The 24685-nt window shown below is 37.5% G+C and overlaps 1 protein-coding gene across 6 annotated transcripts in view; it reads left to right on the top strand.

Moving 5' to 3' along the window:
• VPS8 (VPS8 subunit of CORVET complex) overlaps window positions 1-24685 on the top strand; it is a 291024-nt gene that overhangs the window by 127740 nt on the left and 138599 nt on the right. For all 6 annotated transcript variants that reach the window (XM_024995281.2, XM_024995278.2, XM_024995290.2 and 3 more), the window contains 6 exons: window positions 4792-4911; window positions 5940-5996; window positions 12641-12723; window positions 13478-13562; window positions 15064-15162; window positions 24172-24261. In XM_024995281.2, the coding sequence (XP_024851049.1) occupies window positions 4792-4911; window positions 5940-5996; window positions 12641-12723; window positions 13478-13562; window positions 15064-15162; window positions 24172-24261 (534 nt within the window). The remainder of the gene's footprint in view (window positions 1-4791; window positions 4912-5939; window positions 5997-12640; window positions 12724-13477; window positions 13563-15063; window positions 15163-24171; window positions 24262-24685) is intronic.

Raw genomic sequence — 24685 nt, 5'->3', positions numbered from 1 at the left:
ACACTTCCGTCTTACTGCCGTTGTTCTCAGTCCATGGTTTGTGTCTTTCGGTCCAAAATGACTGCTTAGGCTCCAGTATTACCTCTGCATTCTAACCAGCCTGGATGCAGAAAGAGATGAGGTAGAAGATGTTCTCTTTCTTTGAGAAAATTTCTTAGAAGTTGTGCACCGGAATTCTGCTTGTATCATGTAGATAGCACTTAGCTAGGGAGACTGTGAAGTGTACTCTGTATGGTGGGTGGCCACGTGTTTAGCTAAAAATGAGTTCTGTTTCTAAATTAGATGGAAGGAACAGATGTTGGAGCACAAGTAGTAGTTTTTGCCATATCTGTGTAAATTTTAACATGGTATCCAAGATCCTTTTGCTTTCTGACCCCTGACTACATCTCTATAGCTGCTCCTTCTCTGACCTTCCCTCTCACCCCACCAGTCTGTATTATTAACTCCTCAACAGTTTTTTTTTTTTTGGCCATGCTTAGCAGCTTGTGCTTCTGAGTTCCTCGACCGGGGATTGAACCCCGGCCATGGCAGTGAAAGTCTGGAATCCTAACCACTCGGCTACCAGGGAACTCCCTTCTCACCAGTTTTAAATTGTTGAAATTCAGTGAACTTTCTGTGTCATCTTTTTTGGCTTATGTTCTTTGTGTGAGTTTTCTTTTATCCCATCATGTGTTTTCCTTTGCTTTCTCTGCCTGGCAAATTCCTAGCCATTCTCTAAGACATAACTCAAATATCATCCATGAGAAGCTCTTCAGAACCCTCTCTTACACTTCCAGTTTGACTTGTTGCCTTTTCTCTGGGATCTTGTAACACTTCATGCTACACTTGACATACTGTATGGTTTGTTTACATGTGTCTTTTCCTACCTGGAATGAGTTTCCTGTAGGTAGAGACTGTAAGGATGTGTTTGTTTTTTTGTCATTATTTTAACACATCTAGCACGATGCCTACAATCTGGTAGGTGTTCAAGAAATGTTTGCAAGTTGATTGAATTAGAATTTAAGTTTTAAAACTGTACTAAGTTGGGAAAATGATCCAAATGAAGGAAATAAAACTCCATAAAGTACTTAAACTGTTACTCTTGGTGAATTATTGCTTTTGTATATTGTTTTTTAAATTGAAGCATAGTTAAGTTATAGTATTGTGTTAGTTTAGGTATGTAGCAAAGTGATTCAGATATATATATATGTATGTGTATATATATGTATTTTTTTTCAGATTATTTTCCATGATAGGTTATCAGAAGATACTGAATATAATTCTCTGTGCTATACAGTAAATTCTTATTGCTTATCTGTTTTATTATAGTAATTTGGTTTTTCTAAACTTTTTATTTTATATTGGACTATAGCCAATTAAAGTGTTGTGATAGTATCAGGTGAAAGGCAGAGGAACTCAGCCATACATATACATGTATCCATTCTCCCCCAAACTCCCTTCCTATCCATGCTGCCACATAACATTGAGCAGAGTTCCCTGTGCTTGTGAATAATGATTTGTATCTGTTAATCTTGTACTCCTATTGACCCCTGCCTCCTCCTTTTCCCTACTAGTAACCATAAGTTTGTTTTCTGTATCTGTGAATCTATTATGTATATAGATTCATTTGTATTATTTATTAAATTCCACATGTAAGTGATACCATATGATATTTGTCTTTCTCTTTCTGAATTACTTCAGTAAAGTATAATATTCTGTAGGTCCATCCTTGTTGCTGCAATTGGCATTATTTCATACTTTTATTTATTTTTGGCTGTGCTGGGTCTTCATTGCTGCATGGGCTGTTCTCTGGTTGCAGTAGCAGGAGCTACTCTCTAGCTGTGGTTGCATGGGCTTCTCTTGTTGCCAAGCATGGTGTCTAGGGTGCACGGCTTCAGTAGTTGTGGCTCCCGGACTCTAGAGCACAGGCTCAGTAGTTGTGACACATGGACTTAATTGCTGCTCAGTATGTGGGATCCTCCTAGACCAGGGATCTAACCCATGTCTCCTGCTTTTGGCAGGCAGACTCTTCATCACTGAGCCACCAGGGAAGTCCTACTTCATTCTTTTTTATGGCTTAGTAAGATTCCATTGTATATATATAAACCACATATTCTAAAGCCGTTTGTCTCTTGATGGACACTTAGGTTTCTTCCATGTCATGGGTACTATAAAGAGTGCTGCTATGAACATTGGGGTGCATGTATCTTTTTGAACTAAAGTCTTCATCTATACAGGCTTCCCTGGTGGCTCAGATGGTAGAGTATCTGCTTACAATGCAGGAGACCCAGGTTTGATCCCTGGGTCGGGAAGATCCCCTGGAGAAGGAAATGGCAACCCAATCCAGTATTCTTGCCTGGAGAATTCCATGGACAGAGGAGCTTGGTGGGCTTCAGTCCATGGGATCGCAAAGGGTTGGACACGACCGAGCAATTAACACTTTAATCTTTTTGGGCTATATGTCCATGGATAGGATTGCTGGATCATATGGTAGCTGTATTTTTAGTTTTTTAAAAGGAACCTCCATACTGTTTTACAAAGTGGCTGCATCTTATATATTATTTTGATAGTACTTAACCTAGGGTCAGTGAAGAATGACCCTATCTCAAATGGTAAGTATGAGATTATTTTCTCATTCTGGTGATAGTTGTTGTCACCATGTATGTAGCTTTTCTGAGGGAGCACAGGCAAGTACCAGAAAACAGGAGAGTGAGCATCAAACCTCAGGCATTATCATGGGTGCTGAATGGCTGCAGACATAGAGTGGGAAAGCTGTAAATTTGTGACTTTGTATAAGATTGCCCAGAAAATTTTGTAAGCATGGTCTCTGAAATTGATCAGAAGAAATGGAAAGAAGCTAAAATTTCTGGGATAATACCTAGTTGGACACTTGCTGAGGTGGAAAGGGAATGGGGCTGTGAGTTAGAACTGTTTCCTTAGAAGACGTTTTTAGGATCAGACAGGTGAGAGAGTAGTTTACACTTGTAGAGCAAAAGGAAGAGCTAAAAGCAGAGAAGAGCACTAGTTGGGCCCTGACAGTTGAATCCTAAGAAAGGACCCACATGCGGAAAGGAAATGATGATTGAGTATTTTAAAGCTATAGAAAGCTCTTTGAATATTATAAATTGGAATTTAGATACACAGATGACAACTTGAAACATCCTCATATTCTAGTAATGATAATTATGCACTTGAGCAAGCTGTGATTGCTGGACTAAGTAAAAGACAGGGGCAGTAAAAGACAGGGGCAAACTGCTTAGCAAAGTGAGAAAAGGCTAGGCCAAAAATGGGGCCCCAAGGGAACATTTTATCTTTGAAGGGAAAATGAAAGGAGAGAGTTTGTAGATGAGATGGGCTGTTGTTGCCTAATTTGTTGTAGAATTGCCTCCTTAAGTTCAGTTAGTTTAAAACAATGCCTGGTCTTCCTTCTCAGACTTCTGCCATCTCTCTCTTTGTTAATAGCATTGTTCTCCTCCCTGCTATCAGGCTCAAGACCTGTCATTTTTCATTCTTCCTTTAGCCACATGTTTCCACACATGTGAATACCTGCCTCTGTGCAGTGACTTTTGCACCTGTTTCTCCTTCCCTGTTCGTCACTGCATTGTTCTGAACTCCTCTGACTCTCCCATGGACCTCTGCAGTCCCATGCATCTTGGTCTCTCTACCTTTATTTCTTGCTTCTGTTACTTTATCCTAAGCTTTGCTGTTGGGGTAATTTTCCTATGCATAGTGCTGATCACAATCAGCTCTCCTCATTACACCTTTAGTAACTCCTCCATTTTCTAACAAATAAATTCTGGATTCCTTGGAATGGGATTGGAACCCTAAGTTTTTCTTTTGGTTTGATTTTTCCCTCCTCGTGCATACTGCTGCATTCTAATGAAACATGGCATTTTTCCAGACAAACTTATATTTTCTTGTGTTCATGTTTTTGCCCCCACTCTTCTCTCTGCCTGGACTGCTCTTTCTCCTGACATTTCTTCCCCTGTCATGGATTCCACATGGGCTTTAAAACTTAGTTTAGAGGCTGCTTTTCTCATTTTTTTGTTTCAAATTTTTTCTCTGATCAGTTGAACTGAATTTCCCCCACTGCGCTTCCATTGTCATTTGTTCCTTTATAAGTGCTAATCACATTATGATTTTTATTTAAGATTTGTTTACCTGTCTCACTTTGCTTTCTGGTTCACAATTCCCTTGAAGGCTTCTACCATAAGCATCTTAGGCATAGTAGTAGGTACTCAGGAGATGAGAGCTCACTTAAATCAGAGGAAAGATTATGACTTGATAACTGTGTGTGGTTGTAAAGAGCATGTTATATGAAACCATCTGTTCAATGAACTGCTTATAGCCAAGGCAGAAGCCATTCACTTCACTGACTCATAGGCTGGCTGGCTTCTTTTCTGGGATACCTTCATTCTCAAGCTGTCTTACCTTTAAACCCGAAAGCAGCTTCCTTCTTCCTGTGTTGGTGGACAGATTTTTAATAGGGTTACTTTAATTTTAGATTCTCTTTTAAGAATTCAAGAAGGAAACATGATTTATATGTATATATATTTTGTAAATCTACCTGTAGCAATTCAGTTCTTGCTGAACTTGTGCCTGTAAATACTCCAGAAGTCACTAACGTGCTTTCCGGAGTGCAGGCAGTTGTGCTTCTTCTCCGAGGGGTGCTGAACTCAGTTGTCACACAGCTGATAAAGAATCTTTTTATGAGTCCTTCATACTGAGGCTTCCCCACCCCTGCCTCTAATTGTATATTTTTCTGTGTCAAACCAGATGGTATATTGAAGAAATGGTCTCTTTTGCTCATAGGTTATGGTGGAGAATTCAGATTTTACGCCCTCACAAGTGGGGTGTCTCTTTACCTTCCTTGCCCGGCAGCTTGCGAAGCCTGACAACACCTTATTTGTAAACAGAACTCTTTTTGATCAGGTGAGTGTCTTTAACCATAAGAAGTAGAATTATTTTATTTACTGTTTATAGAAAAATTCAATGGATTACATGATTTCTTAATAGAATAACCTACCAGGTAAGTGTCCTACGAGTTAGAGGCTTGTTCATCTTTCAGTTTGGATCTAAAATAGCTTTTGTTTTTTAGTGTTGTATTAGGATTGTGTGACTGTTCAGTAACTTGGTGTCATGGGAGTATGATTTGTGGAGATTGGTTTATAGAGATTGTTTTCCCAATTATTCTGTTCTAAATTTGCCTAGAATTTTTGACTTAAGAATTTTTCAACTATATAATTACCCATCTCATTGATAGTAAGACTATGATGTTGATCATCTGGAAGAGAGATTACTTTTAGAAAATCCGAATTTACTTACTAACCACTCTGAAGGTATTTCCAAATCCAGTTAAATATCTTCTACAAAGCCACAGGTGATGAAGACAATACTCTTTACCTGGAGAAAGTTGCTAATCATGACCAGCATTTATTGAGCACTTCATAGTACCATGCTCTGCTTCAAAGTTTTACATGTATGTATTAACTGAGTACTCCAAGTACCTCTGAATGTGCTATAGTTGTTACTCCTGTTTTGCAGATGAGGATGCTAGAGCCTGGAGAGGTTAAATCACTCATCCAAGTCACTTAATAAGTGTTATTACCAGCAATAAATGTTGTTATTAAGTATTAATAAGGTTAGGATTCAGATTCAAGTGGCCTGACTCCAAAGTCCGTACTTAGCTTGGTCCATGGTTTTGGGGATCTTAAAGTATATATGATGTCAGATTCTAGTCATGTTTCTAAATAGTAAAGAAATGTGTTTAAGGTATATATTGTTAGCATAACTGAGCCTGCTGTGTCATATATTGGGCTGACCAGTTGGGAAGCTGCCATATCCCTGTAGTGTTTGTTGAGCTGGATGTGAATGAATTGGTGATATAGAAAGAGGAACTATGATTTTCCTTATGGCATGCATGCTGGTATCCAATTTAAAAATACCTTTTCTTTGACCAGGTCCTTGAATTCCTTTGTAGTCCTGATGATGACTCCCGACACTCTGAAAGACAGCAGGTATGAACTGCTAGAACTCATCTTGCTAAAGAATGGGAAAGAAGACAGAGTGAACCAGAAAAAACCTTTTGTACTAGACCTTACGGTGTAAGGGCAGAAAGACTTGTGTCTAACCCTAATACTATGTGAGATAGTGGCAACCAGGAAATAGTGTGGACGGTTGTTAGTTTGAGCCTCAGTCAAACTACAAATAAATTTCTAGGCAGACTGCACCTGTCTTGCATTCAATGTGACATCAAAAGAGAATAAAAACTTGATCCTTCTCCTTTATGAGCAATAGTTGGCACCTACTACATGCTCCTTTCTGCCAGCATCATTAAGTTAGTAACCATACCTAGTTGCTATGGTCATGAACCAAAAACACTTCAAGATCTTGAGTATTGGAACGCTCAGCTTTTGGGAGTGCCCTGTGGTTCCACTGCACTAGTGCTCACCATTTCTGGGGACTGGCATCCGTCTCAGTCAGTCAGTTGAGTCGCTCAGTCGTGTCTGACTCTTTGCAACCCCATGGACTGCAGCACACCAGGCTTCCCTGTCCATCACCAACTCCCGGAGCTTACCCAAACTCATGTCCATCCAGTCGGTGATGCCATCCAACCATCTCATCCTCTGTTGTCCCCTTCTCCTCCTGCCTTCAATCTTTCCCAGCATCAGGGTCTTTTCCAATGAGTCAGTTCTTCACATCAGGTGGCCAAAGTATTGGAGCTTCAGCTTCACTGTCAGTCCTTCCATTGAATATTCAGGACTGATTTCATTTAGGACTGACTGGTTGGATCTTCTTGCAGTCCAAGGGACCCTCAAGAATCTTCTCCAACAACACAGTTCAAAAGCATCAATTCTTCAGCGCTCAGCTTTCTTTATAGTCCAACTCTCACATCCATACATGACTACTGGAAAAACCATAGCTTTGACTAGATGGCCCTTTGTTGCAAAGTAATGTCTCTGCTTTTTAATATGCTGTCTAGGTTGGTCATGGCTTTTTTTCCCCAAGGAGCATGCATCTTTTAATTTCATGGCTCCAGTCACCATCTGCAGTGATTTTGGAGCCCAAGAAAATAGTTTCTCACTGTTTGCATTGTTTCCCCATCTATTTGCCATGAAGTGATGGGACCAGATGCCATGATCTTCGTTTTCTGAATGTTGAGTTTTAAGCCAACTTTTTCACTCTCCTCTTTCACTTTCATCAAGAGGCTCTTTAGCTTTTCTTCACTTTCTGCCATAAGGGTGGTGTCATCTGCATATCTGAGGTTATTGATATGTCTCCTGGAAATCCTGATTCCAATTTGTGCTTTATCCAGCCTGGCATTTCACGTGATGTGCTCTGCATATAAGTTAAATAAGCAGGGTGACAGTATACAGCCTTGATGTACTCTTTTACCCATTTAGAACCAGTCTGTTGTTCCACATCCATTTCTAACTGTTGCTTCTTGACCTGATACAGATTTCTCAAGAGGCAGGTCAGGTGGTCTAGTATTCCCTTCTCTCTCAGAATTTTCCACAGTTTATTGTGATCCACACAGTCAAAGGCTTTGGCGTAGACAATAAAGCAGAAATAGATGTTTTTCTGGAACTCTCTTGCTTTTTCAATGCTCGGATAGATGTTGAAAATGTAATCTCTGGTTCCTCTGCCTTTGTTTTTGTTTTTTTTTAATTTTATTTTGTTTAACTTTACAATATTTTATTGGTTTTGCTATATATCAAAATGAATCTGCCACAGGTATACATGTGTTCCCCATCCTGAACCCTCCTCCCTCCTCCCTCTCCATGCCATCCCTCCTCTCCTTTTTTTGAATCCAGCTTTAACATCTGGAACTTCATGTACTGTTGAAGTCTGGCTTGGAGAACTCTGAGCATTACTTTACTAGCGTGTGAGATGAGTGTAATTGTACGGTCATTTGAACATTCTTTGGCATTGCGTTTCTTTGGGATTGGAATGAAAACTGACCTTTTCGAGTTCTGTGTCCACTGCTGAATTTTCCCAATTTGCTGGCATATTAAGTGCAGCACCTTCACAGCATTGTCTTTTAGGATTTGAAATAGCACAACTGGAATTCCATCACCTCCACTAGCTTTGTTCATAGTGATGCTTTCTAAGGCCCACTTGACCTCACATTCCAGGATGTCTGGCTCTAGGTGAGTGATCACACCATCGTGGTTATCTGGGTCATGAAGATCATTTTGTATAGTTCTTCTGTGTATTTTTTCCACCTCTTCTTAATATCTTCTGCTTCTGATAGGTCCATACCATCCTTCCTTTATTGTGCTCATCTTTTCATGACATGTTCCCTTGGTATCTCTCATTTTCTTGAAGAGATCTCTAGTCTTTCCCATTCTATTGTTTTCCTCTATTTCTTTGCATTGATCACTGAGAAAGGCTTTCTTATCTTTCCTTGCTATTCTTTGGAACTCTGCATTCAGATGGATATTTCTTTCCTTTTCTCCTTTGCCTCTAGTTTCTCTTCTTTTCTCAGCTATTTGTAAGACCTCCTCAGACAACCTTTTTGCATTTCTTTTCCTTGATAGTTTTGATCACTGCCTCCTGTACATTGTCATGAACCTCCGTCCATAGTTCTTCAGGCACTCTATCAGATCTAATCCCTTCAATCTATTTGTCACTTCCACTGTATAATTATAAGGGATTTGATTAAGGTCATACCTGAATGGTCCAGTGGTTTCCCTACTTTCTTCAATCTAAGTCTGAATTTTGCAATAAGGAGTTCATAATTTGAGCCACAGTCAGCTCCCAGTCTTGTTTTCCCTGACTGTATAGAGCTTCTCCATCTTTGGCTGTAAAGAATATAATCAGTCTGATTTCAGTATTGACCATCTGGTGATGTCCATGTATAGAATCTTCTCTTGTGTTGTTGGAAGAGGGTGTTTGCTATGATCAGTGTGTTCTCTTGGCAAAATTCTGTTAGCCTTTGACCTGCTTCGTTTTGTACTCCAAGGCCAAATTTGCCTGTTACTTCAGGTATCTCTTGACTTCCTACTTTTGTGTTCCAGACCCCTATAATGAAAAGGACATCTTTTTTGGGTGTTAGTTCTAGAAGGTCTTGTAGGTCTTCACTGAACCGTTCAACTTCAACTTCTTCAGCATGACTGGTCGGGGTATAGACTTGGATTACTGTGATATTGAATGGTTTGCCTTGGAAATGAACAGAGATCATTCTGTCATTTTTGAGATTCCATCCAAGTACTGCATTTTGTTTACTAAGTTTGTTTACTATAATGGCTACTCCACTTCTTCTAAGGGATTCTTGCCCACATAGTAGATATAATGGTCATCTGAGTTATATTCACCCATTCCAGTCCATTTTCATTCACTGACTGCTAAAATGTCGACATTCACTCTTGCCATCCCCAGGTTTGACCACTTCCAATTTGCTTTTGATTCATGAACTTAACATTCCAGGTGCCTATGAAATATTTCTCTTTACAGCATCAGACTTTGCTTCTATCACCAGTCATATCCACAAGTGGGTTTTGTTTTTTCTTTGGCTCCGTGTCTTCATTCTTTCTGGAGTTATTTCTCCACTGACCTCCTGTAGCATATTGGGCACCTACTGACCTGGGGAGTTCATCTTTCAGTGTCCTATCTTTTTGCCTTCTCATACTATTCATGGGTTTCTTAAGGCAAGAATACTGAAGTGGTTTGCCATTCCCTTCTCCAGTGGCCCATGTTTTGTCAGAACTCTCCACCATGAATCTGTCTATCCCTCCACTAATCACTGTGAGAAAAAACTGATCACCACTTCTTTCTACTTAGCCACTTGCTTGAGGGTGCTTTCTAGGAGTAGGATTTCTTAAAAGCTTAGCCACTGTAGTTGTGAACACTTAGGCAGTCTGTTTATAACTGATGACAAGATTTTGTCAGATAAGTAAGCTACAAAAATTAAGTACTTCTGGACCAATGCTGATTTTTTTTTATGGTAATATATTCTCAGCCAGAGGTTGAGACTCAGATAAAGAACATGGGAACGCAACAGTGAACCCTTTCTCTGCACAGCTGTGGCCCCATGACTGCTGCAGACTATCTTAGGAAAGAGAACAGCTGCTAAAATTTTGATTGTCTCTTAAATTATACTGAATACAAAGAGTAATGTGGGTCCCTCATTTTGCCCCTATTTCTCTGTTGGCAGGAAAAGTGAATCATGTTATGCATGGTGTTGCTATATAAAATGATAAAAACTTTTTATGTAAATTACTAAATAAAACAGAAATAAAAACTAAACCTAAATGTAAAAGCCAAACCTTTAAAAGTAATCATAGTTAGTAATCTGTTATTGGGAATCCTTTTTGGGATTACCTGGGGATTTTCTTCCCTCACTCATTTTAGAAAGTAGAAAACTGATGACGCAAATTGCTCAAGGTCATCAGTAAAGTCAGAGCTCAGTTCCTTCCCTTCTCATCCAGCAGTCTTTCTCTTAAGCTGTTTTTCTTATATCAAAATTTTGTACTGATGTGAACGTTGATTGATACTTTCATTTATTAAAATGAATAAGATGAAAGTGCAGTAATGAAAGCATGTCAGAACTTCACTCATTGATCAGTGTTGTGACTTCTTTGCTGAATTGGATAACAGTTTTCTAATATTGGAAAAATGATTCCTTAATTTTTTTGTGCTATTTTCAGTATAATGACTCCGACAAACAGACTTTTAAGTTTGATTCTCTTATTAACTTTATCTCCATCAATATCTTAGCCAGAAATTCTCATAGTTTTTCTGTAAAGGGCCAGAGAGTAAATATTTTAGGTTTTGTGGGTCATATATAGTCTCTGTCACATACTCTTTGTTTTATAATCCTTTAAAAATGTAACAAGCCCTGATTTATAGCATTTATTAATTTTCATGGTGTAAGTATTCCCATCGTGGCTGATTTCAACCTTCCAGCGTGATATCACATTGCACATGAAGTTGGGGAGCGATGTACCATAACACACCCTTACATAATATTTCCACCGTACAGATAAAGTGAAAGTGTTAATCGTTCAGTTGTGTCTGACTCTTTGTGACCCCATGGACTGTAGCCGCCCAGGCTCCTCTCTCCATGGAATTCTCCAGGCAAGAATCTTCCTGGAGAAGAGTCAGGATCTTCCTGACTCAGGGATTGAACCTGGGTCTCCTGCATTGCAGGCACATTCTTTACCGTTTGAGCCATCAGGGAAGCCCACCATGCATTAAGGCTACAGTCTCTAACCTGGAGAGCATACACAGTAAAATACAGTAAAATACTTAGGAAGTGGTGAGTTTGGGTATTACCTTTGTTTTTATTTAATCGTAAGTTTATATAATTTTACTTTTAACAATGCCTGTATTTAACAGCCAGCTTAAAAATTCCTAGAAAGCTGACAGTTAGCTTCAACTCCCATAAGTTGGTTCAGACTCTCTCCAGCACTGGCAGTTGATCATGTTATTTCAAACTGAGGTTTTCAGCAGATACGTTCGCTCCATTATTGTCCTATATAGCAGTGCATTGTAATACTCAAAATGGATTAAATTAGAGTTCTGAAGTGTAAAGGTAGGCTAGGTTTTATTTCTTTCTGCCTTTGTAAAAAAATTAATTTGAAAGTAATTTCCTGTGTTTGAAAAATGTTTTGTTAAATGGCTTCCTGGAGTTCTGAGAAAGGGCATGTTACCCTGGATCTTGAACTTAAATATAGGAGAGAGCTTTCTGATACTGCTCTAATGATTAAGTAGTGATTGTGTTATATTTTGAGATTTATTTTAAAATATGTCTCATAGCCTGGTCATATATTTAGATACTTAGTTTGGTAAAGGTTAATTTTTTATTCAGCTGCTTCATTTCAGTTCAGTTACTCAGTTGCGTCTGACTCTTTGTGACTCCATGGACTGCAGCACGCCAGGCCTACGTGTCCATCACCAACTCCCAGAGATTAACCAAACTCATGTCCATTGAGTCGGTGATGCCATCCAACCATCTCATCCTCTGTCATCCCCTTCTCCTCCTGCCTTCAATCTTTCCCAGCACCAGGGTCTTTTCAGATGAGTCAGCTCTTCCCATCAGGTGGCCAGAGTATTGGAGTTTCAGCTTCAGCATCAGTCCTTCCAGTGAACACCCAGGACTGATCTCCTTTAGGATGGACTGGTTGGATCTCCTTGCAGTCCAAGGGGCTCTCAAGAGTCTTCTCCAACAGCACAGTTCAAAAGCATCAATTCTTGGGCACTCAGCTTTCTTTATAGTCCAACTCTCACATCCATACATGACTACTGGAAAAACCGTAGCTTTGACTAGATGGACCTTTGTTGCAAAGTAATGTCTCTGCTTTTTAATATGCTGTCTAGGTTGGTCATAACTTTTCTTCTAAGGAGTAAGCGGCTTTTAATTTCATGGACACAGTCACCATCTGCAGTGATTTTGGAGCCCCCCAAAATAAAGTCTGCCACTGTTTCTCCATCTATTTGCCATAAAGTGATGGGATCGGATGCCATGACCTTAGTTTTCTGAATGTTGAGCTTTAAGACAACTTTTTCACTCTCCTCTTTCCCTTTCATCAAGAGGCTGTTTAGTTCTTCACTTTCTTCCATAAGGGTCGTATGATTATGTGGCTGAAAGGACTCCTGAAGAGCTAATCAATAAAAGTAGATTCCAAAGTGTCTTTACTCATTTATTTTAAATATTCAGGTCCTTTTAGAATTGCTGCAGGCTGGAGGCATAGTTCAGTTTGAAGAGAGTCGACTCATCCGTATGGCAGAGAAAGCAGAATTGTAAGTTGTATTGAAGCCATGTATCAGTTCCCATAGAACTACTAAAGTATTACTTCTCTAACTTGAAGCCTGGTTGACTGATGCATTGCCATTTTTTTTAATTAAGAAAAGCTATGCATGTAATAATTTTAAAAAACCTAAATGCAAAAGTTTTTGCCTTTCAAGTCTAGAAGTTAGTTTTAATTTGCAGAAATTAATAGCAAGTAAATTTGAAGTTCTTGTTCATTTGTTTTAGTGTAAAAATGAAATATCAGTCTTATTGGTTTTTTTACTTAAAATTTCCAGGGTATTTTTAAGATTTTTGGCAGTTACCTTACATTTATATTGTAAACAATGCAGAATTTAACATAGAAAACAGATGCAGCATGTTAGCACTATTGTTTATCTAGTTTGTTAAATATTTTATTTGACATGTTTAATTCTGAACAGGGAAACTTCATATTATTGATTGTATTAGTTTCTAATGCATTAACTATTTTTTATATGATATATTGTTGCTTTAACATTTATTTTATGCACATCTTTGAAATTTCTTATAAACATAGTATTCAGCAGCATTTTAAAACCTGTATTCAAAGGAATGGCAGATACTCATATTCCTTAGATACGATAACTTGATTTAACAGTAGAAATCACATCTACTGTATTCATTTTCCTTAATTCTAACCCCTATGCCTGAACAAATGTCTTAAAACAGTAAGTTGATAACCACCTGCCTGTTTGGTACACTAAAGTTTTTCCTTTTATGTTCTAGCTACCAAATTTGTGAATTTATGTATGAACAAGAACACCAATATGACAGAATTATTGATTGCTACTTACGTGACCCACTACGAGAGGTGAGTTAAGAGACCACTTTGCCCTTTTCTCTTACTCAGTTTCCTCCCTCACCTTATCAAGTAGAAGTAATTATTCAGTAGAAATATTTGGACATATGTTTCTTCATTATTCAACAGCTGTTTATTGACTGCCTGTTATTAACTCAAGTGCATATTGATAATTTAAACAGATACATAGTTCCTGTAATTTTAGAACTTATAGTTTATTGATGGAGACTGACAGTAAGAAAACCAAATATGTAATTGCAAATTGTGATGAGTGTTAGAGAAACTGGTTCCCACAGGAGTAAATAATGGGGGAACGAACTTACACAGAGCAGCCGGGGAAGGAATCTCAGATAAAATGCCATATAAACTGAGTTTTGGAATTTGAGAAGAAGCTAGTCAAGCAAGGAGCCCATAGAAAAAATGTTCCAGGGTAGGGAACAGTATATGCAAAGATCCTGAGGTGGGAAAATTTTTTGACTTGTTCAAGAAACTGAATAGGGATCATATAAATGAAGCAAAGATCAGTGTAAGTGGAGCATAATGGACAAGGGCAAGACAGATTTGATGTCAAACTAACAATGTGGACAGGGACCACCAAAGCAAAAGAATAATATTCACTCTGGGTTAATGAAATCGAGACTGAAATTAATTGGAACACATTTGCAACTTCTAAGAATGTACCCTAAACAGTTACTCTTTCTCTTTTAAGTCAGTCTTCCATTAGTTAAGGGGCTTCCCTGGTAACTCAGCTGATAAAGAATCTGCCTGCAATGCAAGAGACCCCAGTTTGATGCCTGGGTCGGGAAGATCCACTGGAGACGGGGTAGGCTACCCACTCCAGTATTCTTGGACTTCCCTGGTGGCTCAGCTGGTAAAGAATCTGCCTGCAGTGTGGGAGACTGAGTTTGATCCCTGGGTTGGGAAGATCCCCTGGAGAAGGGAACAGCTACCCACTCCAGTATTCTTGCCTGGAGAATTCCATGTACTATATTGTCCATGGAGTGGCAAAGAGTCAGATATGACTGAGTGACTTTCACTTCACTCCATCAGTTAACCATCTCAAAATGGTTTCCTTCTCTAAATAATAGATATTTACCAAGACCGATACAGATAGTAGATCAGATCAGTTCAGTCACTCAGTCATGTCTGACTCTTTGCGACTCCATGGACTGCAGCATGCCAGGCTTCCCTGTCCATCATCAACTCCTGGAGCTTGCTCAAACTCATGTCCATTGAGTCGGTAATGCCATTCGACCATCTGATCCTCTGTCGTTCCCTTCTCCTCCTGACTTCAGTCTTTCCCATCCTAGGGTCTTTTGCAGTGATTCAGTTCTTTGCATCAGGTGGCCAGAGTATTTCAGCATCAGTCCTTCCAATGAATATTCAGGACTGATTTCCTTTAGGACTGACTGGTTTGATCTCCCAAGCCAAGGGACTCTCAAGAGATAGTAGATAGTGACTAAGTATTCTTGAGTGAATGAATGAATAAATTTTATTGTCTTGTGCTTTTCAGGAAGAAGTCTTTAACTACATTCACAATATCTTATCCATTCCTGGATACAGTGTGGAGGAGAAGCAGTCTGTATGGCAGAAGGCTATGGATCATATTGAGGTACTGATTCAGTAGAATTTTGAAAACTTTGCCGTATTTGTATAGATATCTCCCAAATTAAGTTTTTGCTAACTAAGTAGTGGGAGATATATTATTAAGTTGATTTGCTTGAGGGTTAACATCTTTTTCAGATAATTTATTCCACCTCACATTTGTGGAAAACCCATGCTGTATACAGCTTATTATGTCATGACTTCTGAAAATAACTCATGTTAAATCAGCTAGTTCACAAACTGGAATTTTAGTGTTTTTTCACAATGTTCTGAGGAATTCTGAGACTACTATTGATCTTTTCCCCTATTATGTGACAGGAGCCATTCCCTCAGTTACTTGATGGAATTTTAGAAATATCACTGCAACGAGTTATTCTCTCTGATGTATTTCCCTTACGTAAGAGGATGTATTTCTCTTATGCAAAAGGATGATGATTCTCATTTTGTTTATTAATGCTGTTTTATAGGAATGCAGTAATTGCCTTTGAAACTAAAAGTTCTTTTTAAAATATTTGCTAGTTGTTAGTTGCTCAGCAGTGTCTGACTCTTTGTGACCCCATGGAGTAGGACCTGTCAAACTCCTTTGTCCATGGGATTTCCCAGGTAAGAGTACTGGAGTGGGTAGCCATTCCCTTCTCCAGGGGATCTTCCTGTCCCAGGGATCGAACCCAGGTCTCCTTTATTGCAGGCAAAATCTTTACTGTCTGAGCCAACAGATGGTTGGCCCAAAAATTTGCTTCAGATGCCTAAATACAGAGACTAATGTCAATATCAAAATCAGATGATTATATTCTTTGCTGCCAAAGATGGAGAAGCTCTGTACAGTTAGCAAAAACAAGACTGGGAGCTGACTGTGGCTCAGATCATGAACTCCTTATTGCAAAATTCAGACTTAGATTGAAGAAAGTAGGGAAAACCACTGGACCATTCAGGTATGACTAAAATCAAATTCCTTACGATTATAAAGTGGAAGTGACAAATAGATTCAAGGAATTAGATCTGATGGAGTACCTGAAGAACTATGGACGGGGGTTCGTGACATCGTACAGGAGGCAGTGATCAAGACCCTCCCCAAGGAAAAGAAATGCAAAAAGGCAAAATGGTTGTCTGAGGAGGCCTTACAAATAGCTGAGAAAAGAAAAGAGGCTAAAGGCAAAGGAGAAAAGGAAATATATACCCATCTGAATGCAGAATTCCAAAGAATAGCAAAGAGAGATAAGAAAGCCTTCCTCAGTGATCAGTGCAAAGAAATAGAGGAAAATAATAGAATGGGAAAGACTAGAGATCTCTTCAAGAAAATTAGAGGTACCAAGGGAACATGTCATGCAAAGATGGGCACAATAAAGGATGGAAATGGTATGGACCTAACAGAAGCAGAAGATATTAAGAAGAGGTGGTAAGAATACACAGAAAAACTATACAAAAAAGATCTTCATGACACTGATAACAAAGATGATGTGATCACTCACCTAGAGCCAGACATTTCTGGAATGAGAAGCCAAGTGGGCCTTAGGAAGCATCACCATGAACAAAGCTAGTGGAGGTGATGGAATTCCAGCTGAGCTATTTCAAATCCTAAAAGACATTGCTGTAAAGATGCTGCACTCAATATGCCAGCAAATTTGGAAAACTCAGCAGTGGCCACAGGAATGGAAAAGGTCAGTTTTCATTCCAATCCCAAAGAAACGCAATGCCAAAGAATGTTCAAATGACCGCACAATTGCACTCATCTCACACGCTAGCAAAGTAGTGCTCAGAGTTCTCCAAGTCAGGCTTCAGTAATACGTGAACTGTGAACTTCCAGATGTTCAAGCTGGTTTTAGAAACAGTAGAGGAACCAGAGATCAAATTGCCAACATCCGCTGAATCATGGAAAAAGCAAGAGAGTTCCAGAAAAACATCTGTTTCTGCTTGATTGACTATGCCAAAGCCTTTGACTGTGTGGATCACAATAAACTGTGGAAAGTTCTGAAAGAGATGGGAATACCAGACCACCTGACCTGCCTCTTGAGAAATCTGTATCAGGTCAAGAAGCAACAGTTAGAATTGGACATGGAATTGTCCAATCTGTCCATTGGACAGACTGTTTCCAAATCAGGAAAGGAGTACATCAAGGCTGTATACTGTCACCCTGCTTATTTAACTTATATGCAGAGTACATCATGCGAAATGCCTTGCTGGATGAAGCAGAAGCTGGAATCAAGATTGTCAGGAGAAATATCAATAACCCCAGATATGCAGATGACACCATCCTTATGGCAGAAAGGAAGAACTAAAGAGCCTCTTGATGAAAGTGAAAGAGGAGAGTGAAAAAGCTGGCTTAAAACTCAGCATTCAAAATACAAAGTTCATGGCATCTGGTCCCATCACTTCATGGCAAATAGATAGGGAAACAGTGGAAACAGTGAGAGACTTTATTTTCTTGGGCTCCAAAATCACTGCAGATGGTGACTGCAGCTGTGAAATTAAAAGACACTTGCTCCTTGGAAGAAAAGCTATGACCAACCTAAACAGCATATTAAAAAGCAGAGACGTTACTTTGCTGATAAAGGTCCATCTAGTCAAGGCTATGGTTTTTCAGTAGTCATGTATGGCTGTGAGAGTTGGACTATAAAGAAAGCTGAGCACTGAAGAACTGATGCTTTTGAACTGTGGTGTTGGAGAAGACTCTTGAGGGTCCCTTGGTTGGATTGCAAGGAGATCCAACCAGTCAATCCTGAAGGAAATCAGTCCTGAATATTCATTGGAAGGACTGATGTCGAAGCTGAAACTCCAATACTTTGGCCTCCTGATGTGCAGAACTGACTCATTTGAAAAGGCCCTGAGCAGGGAAAGAATCAAGGCAGGAGCAGAAGGGACAACAGAGAATGAGATGGTTGAATGGCATCACCGACTTGATGGACATGAGTTTGGGTAAGCTCTGGGAGTTGGTGAAAGATAGGGAAGCCTGGTGTGCTGCAGTCCATGGGGTCGCAAAGAGTCAGACATGACTGTGCGACTGAACTGAACTGATTATGTGTGTGATGAGGATGGCATCAAAATGCATTCTGAAAAAGGGCCCAGAAATCACTCCTCACTTTAGTTTTCTTAGGTTCAAAACATACAATATTCCTCAGAAACCAACAGAGTTAGAGAGCTGTTGGAATCTCTTCTGATTTTTTAGTCCTCTAATTATTGAGAAAAAGAAATAGTAATGAAGGATGCTGAGGTAGTTCTAGTTTTGTAAATAACATTTACATCTACAAAGTTTGTTTCTTCCTCGTTGTAGCAAGGATCAGGAGATGGTGATGGGTTTAGAGATGTAGTGAAAGATATGATTATTCAACATGTTTTAAAATTTTTTACATATGAAAAATGATAAAGGATGAGCTCTGAACCTTTCAGTAAGCATTGCATGTAATGTGAATACTTTTAATTCCTGATGATTATGAAGTTTAGATTAGAAATGTGAACAGCATCTAATATAAAACATCTGATGTGAAAAGTGTTACAGTCAGTAGGATGAAGGAATTGCCACACTTTCATTTACTGGATTGAGAACACATATATGTTATTTAGTCTTATCATGTTTCTGCTAACAACAAGATCAATATGTCTTGGTGAAAGAAAGAAAACCCAAGAAAACCTTCTTTGACTGTGAATTATATATTTTTTTTCTAATCATTTGGTATTGTTTTTCTTTTCATCATCCCCTTTAAGTCTCCATAGTTACATTATGGCTCATTATTCTTTTCATTTCAACTGCATTATGCCGTGCTTTGAGCACATGGACTCCAGACATCCAAAAATGAAGCTGTGTTTCTCTGCATAATGTGAAACATGATGCATTAATCCATGAACAAACAAATTATTCAGCAGAAAACTCATACTGGTGAAGCAAGAAATATTTTTGCTGCACAACAATTATTTCTGCTGACTATTTTCCCCACATCTGTGCCTTTTTTTTTTTTTTTTTTACCTTGAACTTTTTAGTACTTCTGAAGGTCACATTAGAAATCTGTAGACTTTTTGTTGAAGGTTTTGTGTGGCTTTTTTTTAATATAAATAAAATCAACATTAAGTGTGTAGAGGGAAAGTCCTTATAATAAAGTTTTCAGACAGTATACGTACATAGCGTATAGATTAGTGGTTCTTAACACTTTGCGAGGTACAGACTGCATTTGAGACTCTAATGAAAGATCTGGACCTGTGCTTCCTAGTCTTGCACATGTGCTTGGATGCATCATTTTGTTCACTATTTAAGGATCCACAGATTTCTTAAAAGCCATTCTTAGGTTGGGTCTGTGGATTTCAGTAAAGAATCTCTCATTTAGATGGTTTTTCCAATATGGACAATTCATGTTTCATGAAATTTTTAAAAACACTTTTCATTTTGAAATATAAAGAGAAAAGTGCATAAAATAAAAGTACAGTTTAATAAAAAATTTAAAACTCAACATACCAGAAATAGTTATTGCTAGTACCCTAGACTGTTCCCATGTATCCTTTCCTCATCCCGGTTCACTGCCTCGCTAATATCAGAAGAACGAGGATAATGAATATTTATCTTCGTTCTTCTGATAATTTATTACACTTTTATATATTGTCATTGCATCTGCCTGCACCCCTAAAAATATATGTTTTGTTTGGCTTGTTGCTGAACTTTATATAAATGAGGTTATACTCTGAGGTTATTCTCTTTTTCTCAATATTTTGAGAAATTTCTATATTTTGTTGTATGTAGCTGCAGTTCATTTTTATTACGGTACAGTATTAAATTTTATAAGTATTCTGTTCATTCTATTGGTATCTTACATATGCATCTTGAACACAGCCACATGCATTTTTCTAGGACAGTGGTTCCGTTTGATCTCCAGTCCAGCATTACAGCATCAGCTGAGAACTTGATAGAAATGCTGTTTCAGTCTTCTCCTCAGGCCTAATGAATCAGAAACTCTGTCGACAGGTCCCAACAATATATTTTAATAAGCCCCTCTGGTGATTTTGATGCATGTTAACATTTGATAATCTCTGTTCTGGGGTGTGTAGTTGCCACTTAACTGGGATAAATACTTTAAACGTCAGCAGATGCCGGCATTGTGTGAGATTTTCCACTGACTCTGTATTCTTGCTGAACTTTTAAAATTTTGTCTGTCTAGTGGATGTATAATGACATTTCGTTTTGTTTTAAATTTACATATCCTTAATTACTGAGATTGATAGATACATATTTATTGGCCATTTAAATTTTCTTTCTGTGACATCACTGTTCAAGTCTTTTGCCCATTTTTCTGTTAGAATGTCTCTTGTACTCATTCATGAAGGAATTCCTTGTATATCCTGGATGTTAGTCTTATTTTCAGTGATACATATTGCAAGTATATTCTATTCCGTGGCTTTTTTCTATGGTTCTTTTTAAGAAAAGTTTTTTTTTTTTTAAGTAGTCAGAATAATCAGTTTTTTTTCTTTGGTACTGAAGTCCTTCTGTATTGTTGTCTAAAAGCTTTCTTGTTTCTTTTTTCAACTTTAAATCTTAGACCCACCTAAAAGCAGTTTTTGTATAGGGTTTGAATTGGGGATTAATTAATTTTTTAAAAATATGGATACCTAGTTCTCTCAGGAACAATTTTTTTCCATTTTTGAATCTTTCCCCCTTTTTAAAAATTGAAGTATAGTTGATTTACAATGTTTCAGGTATACAGCAAAGTGATTCAGTTGTATATATATATATTTTCCATTTCATATTCTTTTCCATTATAGGTTATTACCAGATATATATTGAATATAGTCCCCTGTGCTGTATAGTAGGTCCTCATTATTTATCTATCTTTTATATAGTAGTGTGTATCTGTTTATCCAAAATCCCTAATTGATCCCTCCCCGCTTTCCCTTTTGGTTTCTGTAAGTTTGTTTTCTGTGTATGTGAGTCTTACTTCTGTTTTGTAAATAAATTCCTTTGGATCATTTTTTTTTTAGACTCCACATGTAAGTGATATCATATGGTTATTTATCTTTCTCTGTCTGATTTCATTTAGTGTGATAATCTCTAGGTCCATCCATGTTGCTGCAGATACCATTATTTCATTCTTTTTAATGGCTAAGTAATATTCCATCATATACCACATCTTCTTTATCCAGTCATCTGTCTGTACACATTTAGGTTGCTTCCATGTCTTGACTGTTGTAAATAGTGCTGCTATGAACACTGGAATGCATGTATCTTTTTGATTTAAAGTTTTTATGTTTTCTAGGTAGACATATGCTCAGGAGTGGGATTGCTAGATCATATGATAGTTCTAATTTTGTTTTTTTGAGGAACCTCCATTTTCCATAGTGACTAAACCGGTTTACATTCCCACCAACAGTATAGGAGGGTTCCCTTTTATCCACACCTTTTCCAGTATTTACTATTTGTAGACTTTCTGATGATGGCCTTTCTGATCCATGTGAGGTAATACCTCATTTTAGTTTTGATTTGCATTTTTCTAACAGCAATGTTGAGCATGTTTTCATGTGCCTATTGGCCATCTTTTTGAGAAATGGAGAAATGTGTTTAGATCTCCTGCCTATTTATTGATTGGATTTTGTGTGTGTGTGCTGTAGGAGCTGTTTGTATATTTTGGAAATCAATCCCTTATTGGTTGTATTGTTTGCAAATATTCTTTCCCATTCTGAAGGCTATCTTTTTATTTTGTTTATGTTTTCCTTTGCTCTACAAAAGCTTGTAAGTTTGATTGGGTCCCATTTGCTTATTTTTGCTTTTGTTTTCAATACTCTAGGAGATGGATCCAAAAAAATATTGTTATGATTTATATCAGAGTGTTCTGCCTAAGTTTTCCTATAGGAGTTTTACAGTATCTGCTTTTACATTTAGGTCTTTAGTCCATTTTGAGTTTATTTTGTATATGGTGTTAGAGAATGGTCTGTTTTCATTCTCTTACATGTAGCTGTCCAGTTTGCCCAGCACCAGTTATTTAAGAGGCTGTCTTTTCTCCACTGTGTATTCTTGCCTTGTCATAGATAAATGACCGTTAGTGTGGGTTTGGGTTTATTTCTGGGCTTTCTTTGCTGTTCCATTGATCTGTTTCCTAGCAATAGTTATTTTAAAAGATTACCTTTACGCACTGCTCAACAGTGCCACCTTATCATGAGATGTCAAGAATCTCTGTGTTTTGTCTTTTTCTGGGTCTTGTTCTGTTTGATTGGTCTTGAAGTCACTACTTGAAATATTGTTGTTTTATAATAAGTCTTCATATTTTTAAAAGAATATTGGCTGCTTAGTTCCAAATACCTTTTAGAATCAACTTGTCAAGTTCCTAACCTTATAATTTTGACAGGGATTGCATTGAATCTTTGAATCTTTTTTAATCTGACATCTTTACATTATGAGGCTTCTACCTTATGACCATATGGTGTAACTGTCTGTTCAGTATCTTTCTGGAGTGTTTTATAATTTCCTCTGTAGATTCATCTACTGTTAGATTTATTGTCACAACTTCATATATTTTAGCAAAACACTAATGTTAATAATATGGTTAAAATTTTATTTCTGACATACAATGTTTAGTATAAAGATTTTTGTGGAAGTCTTCTATTTCTAGTATGCTAAAATTTTCTCCCTTATTCTGTTTTTGTCATAAATTTTATTGATATTAAATCAGCCTTGAATTCTATGGATAAATGCAACTTAGAGCCTGTTATATTATCTTTTTTATACATTGTTAGATTCTGTCTTTATCAATGTTCGCAGTTAAGACCAATGTGTAATCTTCCTTCCTTCCTTATGTTCTACAGGGTTTAGGTATCAGAGGTTTGTTACCCTTATATAATGAGCTGAAGAAGTTTCCTTTTTTCTATTCTCTGTAAGAGATTAATTAACTTTGTAATTATTTCTTCCCTAAATGATTGCTGGGAACTTACCAGTAAAGCTATATGGGCCTGGAGTGTTTTATATAGGAAGATTTTTGACTATTCATTCAATTTCTTTAGTGACTACTAATCAATGCAGATTTTCTATTTCTTAAGTCAGTTTATTGAATTACATTTTTCTAAGAATTTAGCCATTTTGACTAAATTTTCAAATTCTGGACATAGATTAATTCATAATAGTTTATCTTTTTAATATCTGAAGATCAATAGTAATATCCCTCTTTTTATATGTGATATTGATTAGTTGTGCCTTTTCTGTTTTGAGTTGTGTTGTATGAAAGTAGTATAAACTACAGTTATTTGTGTCAGCTAAGTATTATTAATTCTAAAATACCAACACAAAATTATTAGATATATATCATGAATATTGCAGTCATGATAGTTCATTGTATTTTTATTTGACAGTATAATATGTTGATCTATAGACAGCCTTTGCATTTTAGCCATGGATCATACAATTGAAAAGGTAGAATAGGGTCACAGAAACCAAGTAAGAAGAGAGTTTCAAGAAGAAAGGGATAGCCAGTAATGTCTAGGAAAGTTCAAGGAGAGGGCAGATGGCAAGTCTTAGATTTGACAGAAATAGGTCTTATTAACAGTGGTCAACCTCTTAGTGTCATTTGAGATTTACGACCTTAAGTTAATTTCTTAAGACAATTTTGGTTTTAAAATCTACAAGGCATTGGAGGTAAAGTTTCAGAAGTCTTAGCTAAAGAAATAGCAACTGTGTGGGTTTTTTTTGTTTTTTGTTTTTTTCCACTTCTTTAAGTTATTACTTTAAGCTCAAGGGTAAATTCACTAGCAGGGAATTTGGGGAGCTTTCATTCATCCTGTAGATATCATGGCCTAAATCCAGAATTTTAGTGCTTTCATTTTCTACAAATTCTGAATTACCTTTTATATAAAAATCTGATTTTTTTTTTACATGATGTTTTTCTAATTTTGCTCACTTGCAATATGTTTTTAAATTGTGGCCCTATATTGAGGTCTTCTGAAAAGCAGTATAGAAGCTCGTGAAAGTATTGATGTTGGTATTATGCATCACATTTGTGGAAATTCTATTTAAATTTAACACTGAAGATTATTTTATCTTTTTCTTTTGTTACAGGAACTTGTGGCCCTGAAGCCCTGTAAAGCTGCAGAGCTGGTTGCTACTCACTTTTCTGAACAGATCGAAACAGTCATTAAGAAACTTCAGGTAAATTCTGCAGAACATCTAGTGGAGAGGCAGTTACTGAATACCCACCTAAGAAATCTGTATTGTAATGGTTTCTTCCCCTTGTTGTTGCCTTAATAGCAGTTTCTGCACATTGTGTGTGTGCGTGGGCATGCTTAGAAGCAATTCTGTGATAATCTAGGTCCAGAAATGAGGGAGTTTATCTTTGTGCATAATGAATATTACCATCACAGAAACATTTTTGGAAATATAACCTGTACTTACTCTAAAATTGTAATCCACAGAGGGTCCCCCCCCCCCGCCCCCCGCAACTCTTATTTTTTTCTATAGTGACTATGACCATATTCTCTTCGGAGTTGATGTTATTTGTTTAGATTTCTATCATGCTCCTATTGGGCTAATGCCGTCTATTTAGAACTTTTTTGGGGGAAAATCTTAGCTAGAA

This window comes from Bos taurus, chromosome 1 (assembly GCF_002263795.3).
Source record: "Bos taurus isolate L1 Dominette 01449 registration number 42190680 breed Hereford chromosome 1, ARS-UCD2.0, whole genome shotgun sequence".
In the NCBI taxonomy this organism is placed as follows: Eukaryota; Metazoa; Chordata; class Mammalia; order Artiodactyla; family Bovidae; genus Bos; species Bos taurus.
Note: the sequence above shows the minus strand (reverse complement) of the source record. Positions and strands in the feature narration are given on the sequence as shown.